Below are 14,528 nucleotides of genomic sequence, written 5' to 3'. Positions count from 1 at the left end.
TCAGAAATAAAAATACAGAAGTGTCACAGCACACTATCGCTGAAAAATAGCTGACTTGCTCATTTTTACCATATAATTATAAATCAACTCGAATATAAATATTGCACTTACATTTCAGTGCATAGTATATAGAGCAGTATAAACTAGTCACTCTATGAAATTTTAGTTTGTACTGACTTCACTAGTGCTTATTATGTAGCCTCTTGCAAAACTAGGCAAATATCTAGATGAGTTGACGAACCCCCGGGAAGACCTCTGCGTGTACCCCGGTTGAGAACCACTGGTCTACAGAATTGTCCCTCTTATCCTCTTTTATATTGGGGCCCTTCCCGATGCTCATTTTCTCTGTAAATGTCAAACTTGTATTCTGAGAATTTGGTTGCAATGTTTAAAGTAAATGGGGAAAAGGATTGGACACAGGAGATAAGCTGACAGACCTTCTGTGCTCACTCTCCTGTCACGTTATCATTAAGATTTTTTAGATAGAGTGGTCTGGATGTAGTGTTGATTTCAGTATGCAGTGTAAAAATCTGTTACTAGATTGTGGGGATTAAAAATTGAAAAAATCCAAGAAATTAAGCTGCTAGCACAACCAGGTTTTTGATCTCCAAAGGTTGACAAACTTTTCTTAAAACTTGAAAGGGAATGTGGTTGCTGTGAGGGGGATAATAGTTTGCGGGCGGATCTGAGCAATATCGGTGGGTTGGGGGGGTGAGATTTTGGGTTGCTCTGTGGTAGGCTTTGACCAAGAATGGGAATAATCATAGAAGAGCCAAATCCAGGGCAAAGAGTTTTAAAAAATGGGAGCATAAAATGAGTCTCTAATTCAATATTTTGGAGCCTAAATAACCTGCTTATCAAAAGTGCTGAGCACCTAGCAGGTTCTGCTGGTTTTAATGGGAGCTCTGGGTATTCAGCACTTATTTAGGTGATTAAATATTGGCTTAGGCTTCCAACTTTAGGTTCTCATTTGAAAAATATTGGCTCAGGGTTCTTGTATTGAACTAAGAGATATAAAAGTAGGGGGCTGGAGCACATGAGTTATGAGGAGAGGCTGAGGGAACTGGGATTGTTTAGTCTGCAGAAGAGAAGAATGAGGGGGGATTTGATAGCTGCTTTCAACTACCTGAAAGGGGGTTCCAAAGAGGATGGATCTAGACTGTTCTCAGTGGTACCAGATGACAGAACAAGGAGTAATGGTCTCAAGTTGCAGTGGGGGAGGTTTAGGTTGGATATTAGGAAAAACTTTTTCACTAGGAGGGTGGTGAAGCACTGGAATGGGTTACCTAGGGAGGTGGTGGAATCTCCTTTTTTAGAAGTTGTTAAGGTCAGGCGTGACAAAGCCCTGGGATGATTTAGTTGGGATTAGGTCCTACTTTGAGCAGGGGGTTGGACTAGATGACCTCCTGAGGTCCCTTCCAACCCTGATATTCGATGATTCTATGATAATGTTATACCATCGGTTGCAATGTGTTAGAACAGGGATCGGCAACCTTTGGCATGTGGCCCACCAGGGTAAGCACCCTGGCAGGCCGGGCTGGTTTGTTTACCTGCCATGTCCACAGCTTCGGCCGATCATGGCGCCCACTGGCTGCCGTTCACTGCTCCAGGCCAGTGGGGGCGGCGGGAAGTGGTGGCCAGCACATCCCTCAGCCCGCGCTGCTTCCCGCCGCCCCCATTGGCCTGGAGCGGCGAACCACAGCCAGTAGGAGCTGTGATCGGCTGAACCTGTGGACGCGGCAGGTAAACAAACCGGCTCGGCCTGCCAGGGTGTTTACCCTGGCGGGCCGCATGCCAAAGGTTGCCAATCCCTGTGTTAGAAAAATGAGGAGATACTGACCTGGAGTGAAGTGAAGAAATGCTGGCATGCAGAGTTGTGGAGAGACCTGTGTTTTGGATGATGTAATATTTACATAAGAATGGCCATATTGGGTCAGACCAAAGCTCCATCTAGCCTAGTATCCTGTCTACCGACAGTGACCAGTGCCAGGTGCTTCAGAGGGGATGAACTGAACAGGTGATCCATCCCCTGTCGTCCATGTTGTGTTCTGGACCTAGAATTGCAAGTAGTAGTGATGTGATAGAAGTCTTTAGAATTATTATTATTATTATTATTTAATTTTTTGCAGCTTTAGTGTATACATTTGTAGTTGTTGAAATTTATGAACGGATCATAAAAAGCTTTCGGACATGCTATTGGAAAATGTTGTGGTATATAAACATTTTTGAGTGCATACATGTGTATTTATTTAATATTTTAACAAAGCTTTAAAAAAAACAGAAGCTGTGTTTTCATTTATATTCTCAATTAAGGCTTGTGCCATTATTTTCCCAGAAAGAATACCCAGTGGGTTTTCTCTTTTTTTTTTTTTTTTTTTATTTGAACTTCTGTGTCATTCTGAAATGTTTGTGAAGAAAACAGTTTTTGACACTAGAAAGTTTATTTTCCCACTTAAATCTGTGAATGAGGACTCTAAAGAGTTAAAAAAGCTGTGATAACTTAAAGGTTCTTATTATGACCTAAGAAAGTGACAGAACTGTCTAAAAGCCTACAAGGGAAGGGTAATGGGTGGAATCATTTGGTGATTGGAGAGAGGTGCATGTCTGGTGGGTGGAATAAACTGTCATTGAATGTTGCAGAAAGAGGAGCGAATGAAATTATGAACTGTTGGAGGGACTGGGCTTAAAATTTAGAGGCATGGGCCAGAGCAATTGATGATGTGGTTCTCTCTAAAGTTGGCTATCTTCTATATTTTTCACTCTTCACTGTATTGAACTCGGAAGGTGGTGGCTTATCTTTCTAACTGTACTAAGGGCTGGTCTACACTAGGAAGGGGGAATCGATCTAAGATACGCAACTTCAGCTACGAGAATAGCGTAGTTGAAGTCGATGTATCTTAGATCGACTTACCTCTTGTCCTCGCGGCGTGGGATCGATGGTCGCGGCTCTCCCGTCGATTCCGCTTCCACCTTTCGCGCTGGTAGAGTTCTGGAGTTGACGGGGAGTGTGTTCAGGGATCGATTTATCGCGTCTAGACGAGACGCAATAAATCAATCCCCGATAGATTGATTGCTACCCGCCAATTCGTGCTACCCACCTTATTGTTAAAGGTACTGATAGTAATGCCAGAGGTTGGTTAGTGTTCAGTGATCATCAAACATCAGGATGTGAATTTATCTGACTGCATGTACCTGAAGTTGAAGGAAGTGGTAGGAAGCAAGCAATTGAGTGAACTGAAGTAATGAAAACAGATGATTCTTCACAATCATTATGTAAACATTATCAAAAGTTAAATAGCAATAGTGAAGGGATTCTTGCTTGTCTCAAAAAGTGCAGGAAATAAGTTTCTTCAGCTCCTTCAAGATCAAATGTACTACTGAATGGGATTTCCTCTATTGAAGGGGAAAATCAAAATATTCATGAGTTTGATACTGTAAGTGAGACATTGATACCATCATCTTCATTGAAATATAGATATGATGAAACGCTTAAACACTGTTCCAGGCCATGAGCAATTTAAAGAAATGATTGAAGCACTTTCCCATGGATATACTCTTCCAGGCAGATTTAAATTCACAAGTCCACTAGTAGAATGTGGCAAGTGAAGAAATGAAGGAAAGGTTAAAGGAAGAACTAAAAGAATCACTATTCATGCTATTGCACAATGTCAAACAAATGACCAGATAATGGCCACAAGTATCCATACAGGGGGAAATCCATTCCTATTCAGTCCTATTGATTCTGAGTCTAAAAAGAAAACCACAGAATGCTGTTTAAGTTGTTGAAGACATCACTTGAGAGAAAAGTCTGACAACGAGATCTTTGCCATTTGCTTAGACAATGAAAATAAAATAAGAGCTTTTGAAGTGCTGTTGCACTAAAATTCCGATGTATGGATGTTGAGTATGCTATTGAAACCTGATTGAGCATGGAGTAACACCTAACAGAGCTCTAAAACAGACTGGAAATTCAACCATTCTTCAGCAGGCACCATCATTGTTATGGATAATATGAATGGTTGTCCCAGCTTTCCCAATGACTCCTGGTAGAATTCCCGGGAAGTTGGCGTCTGCACTTGCAGCCAACTATGAAAAGCATGTACAAATTTGCACTGAGCATGAAAAGGACTTTGATCAACATATGGCACACATTTACACTAGTTCCTTTCTATAGAATCCTGTAATTTACAAAAGCAATTGAAGGAAATTTAGAGATTTGACAGATTATAAGCAGATGACACTCCTTTTGCAGTCTGTGACTTTATCTAATTAACAACAAAGAATTGAAACCATATGGACAACATCACAAAATGCTTGGGAGAAGCTATGAAACCTTTCCATGACATAGCCAGCATGACTAATCCTAAATACATAGAGCTCAGAATAAGGAAGAAACTGAAAAGTGGCTGATGAAACATAATCCTGTTTTTTTTTCCCCTTCTTTCCTAGTATTTTGAAATAGGAGATCTAGATGGCTACTGCAGATATGTTTTGTGAGGATGATTTTGTCAAACTGTTGCATCAAAAAATGAAAAATTGTGGAAGTAAAATCACAGAAGACAGAGTGATTTAATTCAGGATTTTGTCAAATTTTAAAAGACCTACATTCTGGACTAGCTACATCATCACTTGACTGTAATTTTTAGCATCTTCAGATTGTTTTAGTCAAAGCTTCATTACAGGCAGTGTTCTGAGAAAAAACAACAAATTACTAAAATTGTGTCTATTTAAAAGCACATACAAAAGATTGTACAGTATAACCTCAGTTACAAACACCTCAGGAATGGAGGTTGTTCGTAACTCTGAAATGTTCATAGCTGAACAAAACGTTATGGTGGTTCTCGCAAGTTAACAACTGAACATTGACTTAATACAGCTTTGAAACTTTACTATGCAGAAGAGAAATGCTGCTTTCCCTTTATTTTTTAGTAGTCTACGTTTAACACAGTACAGTACTATACAGTAACTCCTCACTTAACGTTGCAGTTATGTTCCTGAAAAATGCATCTTTAAGCGAAATGATGTTAAGCGAATCCAATTTCCCCGTAAGAATTAATGTAAATGAGGGAGTTAGGGTCACCAGACAAGACATTATATATATGTACTGCTCGGGGAGCAGCCCCAAGCCAGAGGGGCAGGAGCAGCACATGGCAGTGGGGGGAGGGACAGCTGAACTGCTGGCAATTGGTAGCCTGCTGGGCAGCTGCTGCACAGGGAACTTAAGGGAGCGGGGAGCTGATATGGGGGCTGCCGGTCCACCCCTGGTTCCAAGCCCCCAACAGCTAGCTGCAACGGGCTGCTCTTCCTGCAAGCAGTGGACAAAGCAGGCAGCTGCCAAGTGACGTTAGAAGGGAGCATTGCACAACTTTGAACGAGCATGTTCCCTAATTGATCAGCAACGTAACAACGTTAACCGGGACGACTTTAAGTGAGGAGTTACTGTATTTGCTTTTTTTATCTCTCTGCTACTGCCTGGTTGTGTACGAGCGGTTCCAGATAAGGTGTGTGGTTGACTGGTCAGTTCGTAACTCTGAGGTTCTACTGCTGGGGTCGGCAACCTCTGGCACGCGGCTTGCCAGGGTAAGCACTCTGGCGGCCAGGCCTGTTTGTTTACCTGCCATGTCAGCAGGTTTGGCCGATCGCAGCTCTCACTGGCTGCAGTTCGCTGTCCCAGGCCAATGGGGGCTGCGGGAAGTGGCATGTGCTGGCTGTGGCTTCCCGCCACCCCACATTGGCCTGGGACAGCGAACTGTGGCCAGTGGGAGCTGTGATCAGCTGAACCTGCCGACGTGGCAGGTAAACAAACTGGCCCGGCCCACTCGGGTGCTTATGCTGGCGAGCTGCGTGCCAGAGGTTGCCGACCCCTGTTCTACTATAATCTTAACTAGTTAGTAAACTCGTGATTTGATTGTGTTCTTGTGCTTCACTTGCAGAATTCAGGCTTTTCATTTTGGACAGTATGTGCCTTTTTATTTTGAGGAGTAAATATGCTTAGTCTTATAATACGTTTTACTTGCATAAAACCTTCCTAGTTTTGTTTTGTTTTCTTGTGTGCCTTCTTCAGGTGGAGGACAAATAGCGACAAGCCTGCTTTCCTTCAAAACAAAGTGCAGTTACCACTGTTTATGAGCAATTTTTTTTGTTTACAGGTGTCAGCTGCGATGCATGTTTAAAAGGAAATTTTCGAGGTCGCAGATACAAGTGTTTAATTTGCTACGATTACGATCTGTGCGCATCTTGTTATGAAAGTGGTGCAACGACAACAAGGCATACAACTGACCATCCAATGCAGTGCATACTAACAAGGGTAGATTTTGGTAAGTGATATCTCATTGAAATTGTGGTTTTTATTTAGAAGTATATCTAAGCATAGTATGTATTGTCATTTTCTGATTTATCAACATGGTGTTTTGAGTAGCATCATTGAAAAACGAGTCTACAGAATTTAGCTTTTTCTTTTAAAAACATTCTATCGAGGCTTGTTTTTGGTGGCAGCATGTGAAACTTATTTCTTTAGAAAGTCTTTATTTCTGCTTTCTCTTCATTTGACTCTTAGGTTATCTGATCAGATATTTGAATACATCTGTTAAGGACATCTATCAGTATAAAACAAACTTAATTTTATGACAAGTTATACTAAATGGAAAAGTTAATACTCTGCTGTAAAGTGTCACTGGCTAGAAGTAATGTAGTGACAAAGATGAGATGGGGAGGGCTGTCATATTTGGTTGTTGCTCTGAGGTTGTTAACACATAAGTGGCAATGCTAGGTTGTTGCCGAATCCTGGAAAATTAGCAGCAAGTCCTTTTGCTTGGAATACAGTTGAGTACAACCATTCTAATTAAGAACAAAACCATTAAATCTAAAGATTGTGAAACAAAGGAACAGAAGCCAATTGGGATTCCATAGCACCGTATTTGTAATGCTACAGGTATGGCTAAGGAGGTCCTTTCATGTTCTTTGGATTAACTTCTTCAGGCTTCTTCTAAACCTTCAGTGTAAACTTTGTATAATTTGATGAAATTCCACTTGGCTGTTATCCATTATCTAAACATGAAAAGTGCTTTTCAAGCTTTACATGAATTTTCAGCTGCTTTTCTTGAGCCTGGAAAACTCAAATGGATTGGAAGTAAAACTCCCGAGTAGTGTGATGTTTGAAAAATTACAATTGGATAATAAAGTTTATGCATGAGTCGAGTTGTATTGCACGTGTGCAGTACGCTACTTTCCTTATAGATGCAGTGCTCACAGAGAACAGATAGCTATGCTGTGTATACAAATATAAATTTGCTTCTTCAGGACTTGGCCAGAAGTAATGTGGTGAGGCTAGAAGTAATTCCACTCCCATCACAACATCAGTTCTCTATGTAGCTTGAAGATTCCATTACAGTGGTCCAAGAAAGTGACATCCCTTAGCAGCCGAAGTTTGAAATTAAAGTGTTTAACAATGAACATGCTCTCAAATCCAGTGGCATCTTATAACTTCCATATTTTTCTTTTTTCCCTAATTGTGTTATTATTTAGTTTCCATTTTCTAATGGAAGGGAAAATTAAATACACAACAATATGTTAATTCAATGGTATGGTTGACCTTTTATAAACATAATTTAGATATAACTAAATATTTCTATATTATATATATTACATATACTATATATATATATATTACATATAAAAACAGAATTTCAGCAGCAGCCAGTACTCTGGTACGCTTCACATATAGATTAAAATATTAATGTGAGCCTGATGTAAATTTTGGTCTGACTGTATTTGTGCAACAAGGCTGAGTTACAGTTAGCGTGGGTCCCCCAAGTTCAAATTTCATGATCATTATAGCTGAGGTTTTAGCAATTTATGCAAACTATTTTTTTGTATGAACTTTATTTTAAATAAATAAATAGATCTGGACTTTTTTTTAATGTAAGCCTTTAAAGTACATTTTGCCCCCCTAAAATTGGAATGGCTTCTTTGGAAGTCCCTCTGATAAGCATCCACATTTCTAGGTTAGTGTACTCTGTTAGTTTATTTAACCCTCTACCAGGAATCCAGGTAGGAGGAGGGCTGGAATCTGTTGTAGGCAGAAACTCTACAGTGAAGCAGAGAAAGGCACAGATCAGAGTAGCTTTAGGGATATCTCCGTTTTCTTTTTTCTTAGTTTCTTGTTCACAATTAACAAAAAGCAAGTTTCTGTGATTATTTACCATTGTCGTATGATTTGATGTCAGAAGATGACTCTTTTAGAACCAATATGAATAAGAAAAGAACATACTAATGTTCAGCCTGTGGCAAGGCTTTTGATTCGATTAAACCCACGGAACAGCCTGAATGGAAGAAGCACATCACTGGATTTTGAATCACGACAAAGCTTATTGTCAGACAATACAAGTACAGGTCATCTCGTTAATTTGTGGATTAGAGAGTGAAACAAAGTATTTAAAAGTCCTTTGCTTTCACTTAGGAGGGATTGAGGAAGAACAATGATGACATGTTTAAAATGTTTAAGCCTGACATTCCAAAAAGCAACGTTATGTGTGAAAACATGATTTTTACCGAAGTGCAGACGCTTAGAGTGTGGAAACCTTTATAAGGCTTCCTATATAACCAAGGAAAGCATATCACTTTGGTATCAGGAAAGACCCTAGGAGATCATCTAGTTTTGGGGATTTTAAACAAGGAACTTTGAGAAGAATTACAGTTCATGGAACTGGAACATGATGAACATAACTCTGGAACAGGTGATGCAGCTGGCACAACAATCTGAACTAACTAATCACCCAGCAAGAAGGTAGCGGAAGCATGGTGAAAGTAGGAAAGAAAACACTCCCATGGGGAGAAAGTTCAGCAACGTTAAAAAAAAAAAAAAAAAAAAAAAAGGCGCCTTAGGGGCACTGAGTTCTGCCACTCTTCTGTCTGCGAATGCAGCAACATCGAAAACATGAGAAGTGAATGTCTTTGTAGCCCGTGGAAGAACGTGCAGGAAATGGAAGAATAAAGGATGCTGGGGAAAATGTCTGTTGAAGTAAAGGTTACAGGGTGGTAGCCCAGCAATAGACTGATGCCTGTTTCCTGGGATCTGTGTGCAGGGATATTTGAACACAGTTGTTTTAAAAAATAAAAAAATCATCACTTATTGTGACCAGGGTCCTAGTGGGGGCCAGCTATTGTCACTCAATTAGGGTGAACTGCAAAGAATGGGGCAGACAAAAAGCTGGTAGATATTCCAATACTTCGATTTCCCAAGCCAACACAAAACAGCTTCTTTATTACCTTACTGGTTTCTCAGAAGTCCAGACAACACAGTTCCCTGAAAGTGATCCAGCTTCCGGCCTCCATCCAGGTACCTAAGTCAAATATGATGATTTCTGAAAATCTTACTTCATCATCATCCTCATATAAAAGAAAAGGTTCTACCAATCCCAGAGGATAGGACACATTACCTACTAGCATAACTGGGACCTCAGTCTTGTGACTCAAACTTCCCCTGATGAAGCCTAAGCAGATCTGAGATGACAGAATCAGGGCCCAAGGATCTTTTATACAATTCATGTCTTTTGTTAAGGTGGAGTTCAAAAGGTTATTAGGATGACTTTGAAGGAGGTCCATCACCGGTACTTAGCTATAGAATTAACATAAGGGAATTTGCTTGTTCCTCCACCATTCACAGATTATTTGCTGTACATTTCAAAGAGATAAATAAATAATAATAAATAAATAATGGAGATATCCCATCTCCTAGAACTGGAAGGGACCTTGAAAGGTCATCGAGTCCAGCCCCCTGCCTTCACTAGCAGGACCAAGTACTGATTTTGCCCAGATCCCCAAGTGGCTCCCTCAAGGATTGAACTCACAACCCTGGGTTTAGCAGGCCAATACTCAAACCACTGAGCTATCCCTCCCCCCCAATACAGCGATATCCCGTGTTTACAATTCATTTAAATGCTAGGATGTTCTTTTGACCTCTGAATTATCAGAATACAGCATAGACAGAGACTGTTGATTACATTGTCGACCCTACTCATACATATGTAAATAAACAAAAACATTATCTCCCCATGTGTCATTTCAGGGTTATTTATTTTGCAGGGTGTTTAACCCTTTCTAGCCATGCTTCACACCCCCAACATGAGACTGGTGTGGAAGGGAGAAATTAAAGCTCCTGGATTAAAGCTGCTTAAGGACCTTCCAACACTGATATGAGCTGTGTTTACATTGAATTCTTTGTAAGGCCAAATTATTAAGGCATGCTTTGGCCCCAGCCAAAAACTTAGGGTATTCACCCATGAAAGCTCATGTTCCAATACGTCTATAAGGTGCCACAGGACTCTTTGCTGCTTTTACATACTTTGTGAAACACTTTAGTGATTCCAGGGTTTGGTCTGTGTGTTAACTTAACATAGCCATTCATTTTTTTTCAAAGACCACTTACTCTGGCATTCAGCCATGAAGGCTGTGAGGTGTTGTACCTCAGTTTCCCTTTTCTCCACAGCAGTCAAGCTTGTAGTGGTTTTTCTGCTGTGTACAGTTTCAAAGTTAGATACAGGCACTAACTGTGAAATATCAGTATTGCCAGGCCTTTTAACATAAAGTGTGTTGTCCTGTAATGAAACAGTATAACCATGAAGGCTTTTACAACATAATGAGTTCTTATATCTGACTCCCAACATGTTCAAGGTTTTTTCCAAAAAAACATGCACATCGTTCATTTTTACAGTTCTTGGTATCAGCACCATAGTCACAACAGTTAACATTAGCATTAATATTGACATCACATTTTATTACAAGTGTACATTCACAATCATTTTTGTTATGCCATGCCTTTGGCTCAATACCATTGGGGGTTTTGGCATTTTAGGGTTAACCTGTGGCTTTCGTTAGGGTGATGAACTTTTTCCCTTTCTCCCTGTTCCGGAGGGTCAAAATCTGAGCTCTTTTGCTTAACAGAATTCATTGGCTGGCTGGGTATTTCCTTTTTGCAAACAGCTACAGACAAGTCCCCCCCCCCCTCTCTCCCCCCCCCCCCCCCAGTCAGTCAGGTAATTTGCATCAACGCAGACACTAACTTGTTGACTAGTTTTCAGATCCTCCAGCTTTACCAATTCCAAGGCTGGACTTTGTCTTAAAGAGATACCGTCCATTTTCACTAGCATGTTAGACACAAGGTTATTTTGTCCTTCCCTTACCAACCTCTGCTTCCACATGGAATCCAATGTCAAGTCCACTAAGACTATAAGACCTATCCAAAATATCTAGAGATGAGAGTTTGTCTGCTCTCTCCTGCATCCTTGTGGGTTCAGTCATAAGGCTGTTCTGCTCTGTGAAACCAGTAACCCGATCTTTCCTCAGTACCTGAGTCACAGACTGCTTATTTAAAGAATCAACATGGAGACATTCGTGTTCCAACAACATTGTCTCCCCAACAAGCTGGTTAAGCTTATAGCGCTGTTTAAGCTCCCGAACAAGTTTTATTTTATCTGAAATCTTTTCAAAGCTCTCCACACTGGCTCTTTCTGAAGCAAGGCCAGTGGATTCATAGACATTTTAAAGACTTTGCTCATTAGGCACCAACACACTTTCCTCAGATGAGAGACTGTTTACTGTCACCAATGGCCCATTTAAGAGTCAATGGAAACAATTCCTTTTCACAGACTTTAAAGACTTCAAGAAATTCCATTTCTTTTGCAATATTATGCACTGCAGCAGATTTTTTTTCTGAGCTTTATTCATGTCCAGAACTGGCTTTGGCACAACAGACAAATCACCAAACTCCTTCTGAGTTTCACTTACATCCAGAATCACCTCTGGCCCATCAGGAGGATTTTTACACAACCCCCTTTCAGGTAAACTGCTAGACTTCATAGTCTATAGATTAGAAGCATTTTCTTCCTTGTTACAAGTTTCCACAGTCATCAGGTAACATAGTCAAATCACCTTCATGCTTTCCTTGTGGCCTGGCTATATCACCCTGATCAGACAGGGTTGTCATATCTTTACCCATCAACACACTAGCAACAGGCAAAATAGAACCACCAGAATCGCTTGGTCTCTGGGAGCTATTTATGACATCAACTGGATGCAACCTGATTACGTCATTATTCCTAGTAGATACAAATTTAGGACCACTTCCTTCCTGAGCTTCAGTTGTATCCAGAGCCAATTCTGGGTCAGTAGATGCATTTTCAACCATCATAGGCTGACAGGCTTCTTCTTTCTGCTCTACAGACAGAAAAGAGCTGGAGAAACATTCCCCGTTAACAGACCAACAGCTTGGGTTATCATTTCCCTTGTCCCAGCACACACGGCTGTTCATGGAGTATTGCTTGGAAAGTGGTACGGCTTCCTTAACAGGCAAGTTGCCACTCCCAATAGATAAGCTGCTATTCTGCCAGATAGTGTCATTACACTGAGCTGCTTTAAACAAATAACTTCTACCTTTTTCAGGCTTACTTTCACAAACGTTACTTGCCCTCAGTTCATCCCACCAAGGCTATACCCCTTCCTTCCTCAGGGCTTTAACCTGATCACCAACTTTAATTTGCTCTAGAGAAACATCTTCCTGAGCCTTATCTAATGCCAGATTCACTTCTGAGATACCAGATAGACTCTCCAAAATTTCTTCCACATATGCACAGTTTCTTTGCACGGATAAACAACTATCTTCCTCACAGAAACATTTGGAGAAACCCTCCATAGGCAAATCCTTGCCCCTAATAGATACAGGTTCAGGATTACTACTTTCCTGTGACTGGATAACCTGACAGAACATTGCTTTAATATCATCCCCAATCAAAAGATCCTTAGGCAATAACTTTCTTACACCAGCTATGACTTCGTGTTTAACACGATTCTGTTCAAGGTGGATTCTGGCTAAAGGCACACGCACAGTAAACTCATAGAGGATTACAATATTCACTCTTATTTGGTAAGTAATCTTCCTCTTTGACAAGATCTGCTTTAACAAGAGTGATGTTAGAAGCTGTAATTTGCTCTAAACTGCTTTTACCATTGATTTTTACATTCTCTGCACAAGTTATGGGGTTAACTTCACCTGAACTCACAGTAAAAGCATTTACGTAAAAGGTGGCAGTGTTGGGGTATATTTGGTTACACACAGACAACTGCTTACAGTCAAACAACATACCAACATTGTTACAAACTGGATAGATTCTATCCCCATCTTTGCAGTTGAGAGGAGCTGGCTTTTCAGGATGATACAGTTCCTGTTGTTCCTTTATTCTTTTGAGTTGAAGCTTAAGTCTGTCCACTTTTGCCTTAGCTTCTAGTTCCTGCAATCGAATATATGCCATTCTTTGTTCATGTTCAAAACACAGGCGTTCTCTTTCCATATCAGTTATTTTTGGCTTTTCCTGCAATCAAAGATATGCCATTCTTTGTTCATGTTCAAACTGCTGCTGGTTTCTCACTGCAAGCATTTTCACTGGGTCTGCTTCCTTATCACTGGCCATTAACAGATTTTTTTTTTCAGTTCCTGCTCTGGGACCTTTTGCTTAAAAAAACAACCCCCTCTGTGAGCACAATTCTTCTGGGCTTTTTCTGTCAGGGATCCACTCACTGTAACCGATTTTTAACCCTTAAACTCTCCAATATCAAAATTATTTTTTTGACAAGCCTGTGGTTCTGATCCAAAAACCCAATTGACCTGTGGTAATGTGTATCCAAGCACGACTACGCCACTGTGACCGGGGTCCTAGTGGAGGCCAGCTGTGGTCACTCAATTAGGGTGAACTGCAAAGAATGGGGCAGACAATCCCAGAAAAGGTGGTGGATATTCCAATATTCAGATTTCCCAAGCCAACACAAAACAGCTTCTTTCTTACCTTACTGGTGACTCTGAAGTCCAAACAACACAGTTCCCTGAAAGTGATCCAGCCTCAGACCTCCATCCAGGTACCTAAGTCAAATATGATGATTTCGGAAAATCTTATTTCATCATATAAAAGAAAAGATTCTACCAATCCCAAAGGATAGGACACGTTACCTAGCAGGTTAATGAATGTTTTAGATCTTACCCAAATACACACTACAGCCAATTCTTATTAACTAAACTAAAATGTATTGAAAAACAAAACGGAGTATGGTTAAAAGATCAATATACATACAGACATTAATCAGTTCAATTCATTGAGTTGCATATTAGTAGCAGAGATGGTGAGCTTTGTAGTTGCAAAGAGTTCTTTCAGAAATAGTTCATAGGTTATAGTCCAATGTCCAAATATCCTATGTCTTTTGACAAGGTGGAGTTCAAAAGGTAATTGGGATGGCTTTGATGGAGTTCCATCACCGGTACTTAGATATAAAATTAACATAAGGGAATTTGCTTGTTCCTCCACCATTCACAGATTATTTGCTATACATTTCAAAGAGAGATTAATACAGTGATATCCCGTGTTTACAATTCATTTAAATGCTAGGATGTTCTTTTGACCTCTGAATTATCAGAATACAGCATAGACAGACTGATTACATTATCGACCCTACTCATACATATGTAAATAAACAAAAACACAAAC

General features: G+C 40.3%; 1 protein-coding gene across 2 annotated transcripts in view; it reads left to right on the top strand.

Moving 5' to 3' along the window:
* KCMF1 (potassium channel modulatory factor 1) overlaps nucleotides 1-14,528 on the top strand; it is a 72,856-nt gene that overhangs the window by 24,239 nt on the left and 34,089 nt on the right. For both annotated transcript variants that reach the window (XM_034773813.1, XM_034773814.1), the window contains exon 2: nucleotides 6,150-6,317. In XM_034773813.1, the coding sequence (XP_034629704.1) occupies nucleotides 6,150-6,317 (168 nt within the window). The remainder of the gene's footprint in view (nucleotides 1-6,149; nucleotides 6,318-14,528) is intronic.

Source organism: Trachemys scripta, chromosome 6 (genome assembly GCF_013100865.1).
Source record: "Trachemys scripta elegans isolate TJP31775 chromosome 6, CAS_Tse_1.0, whole genome shotgun sequence".
In the NCBI taxonomy this organism is placed as follows: domain Eukaryota; kingdom Metazoa; phylum Chordata; order Testudines; family Emydidae; genus Trachemys; species Trachemys scripta.
This window is presented reverse-complemented; position numbering and strand designations above follow the sequence as displayed.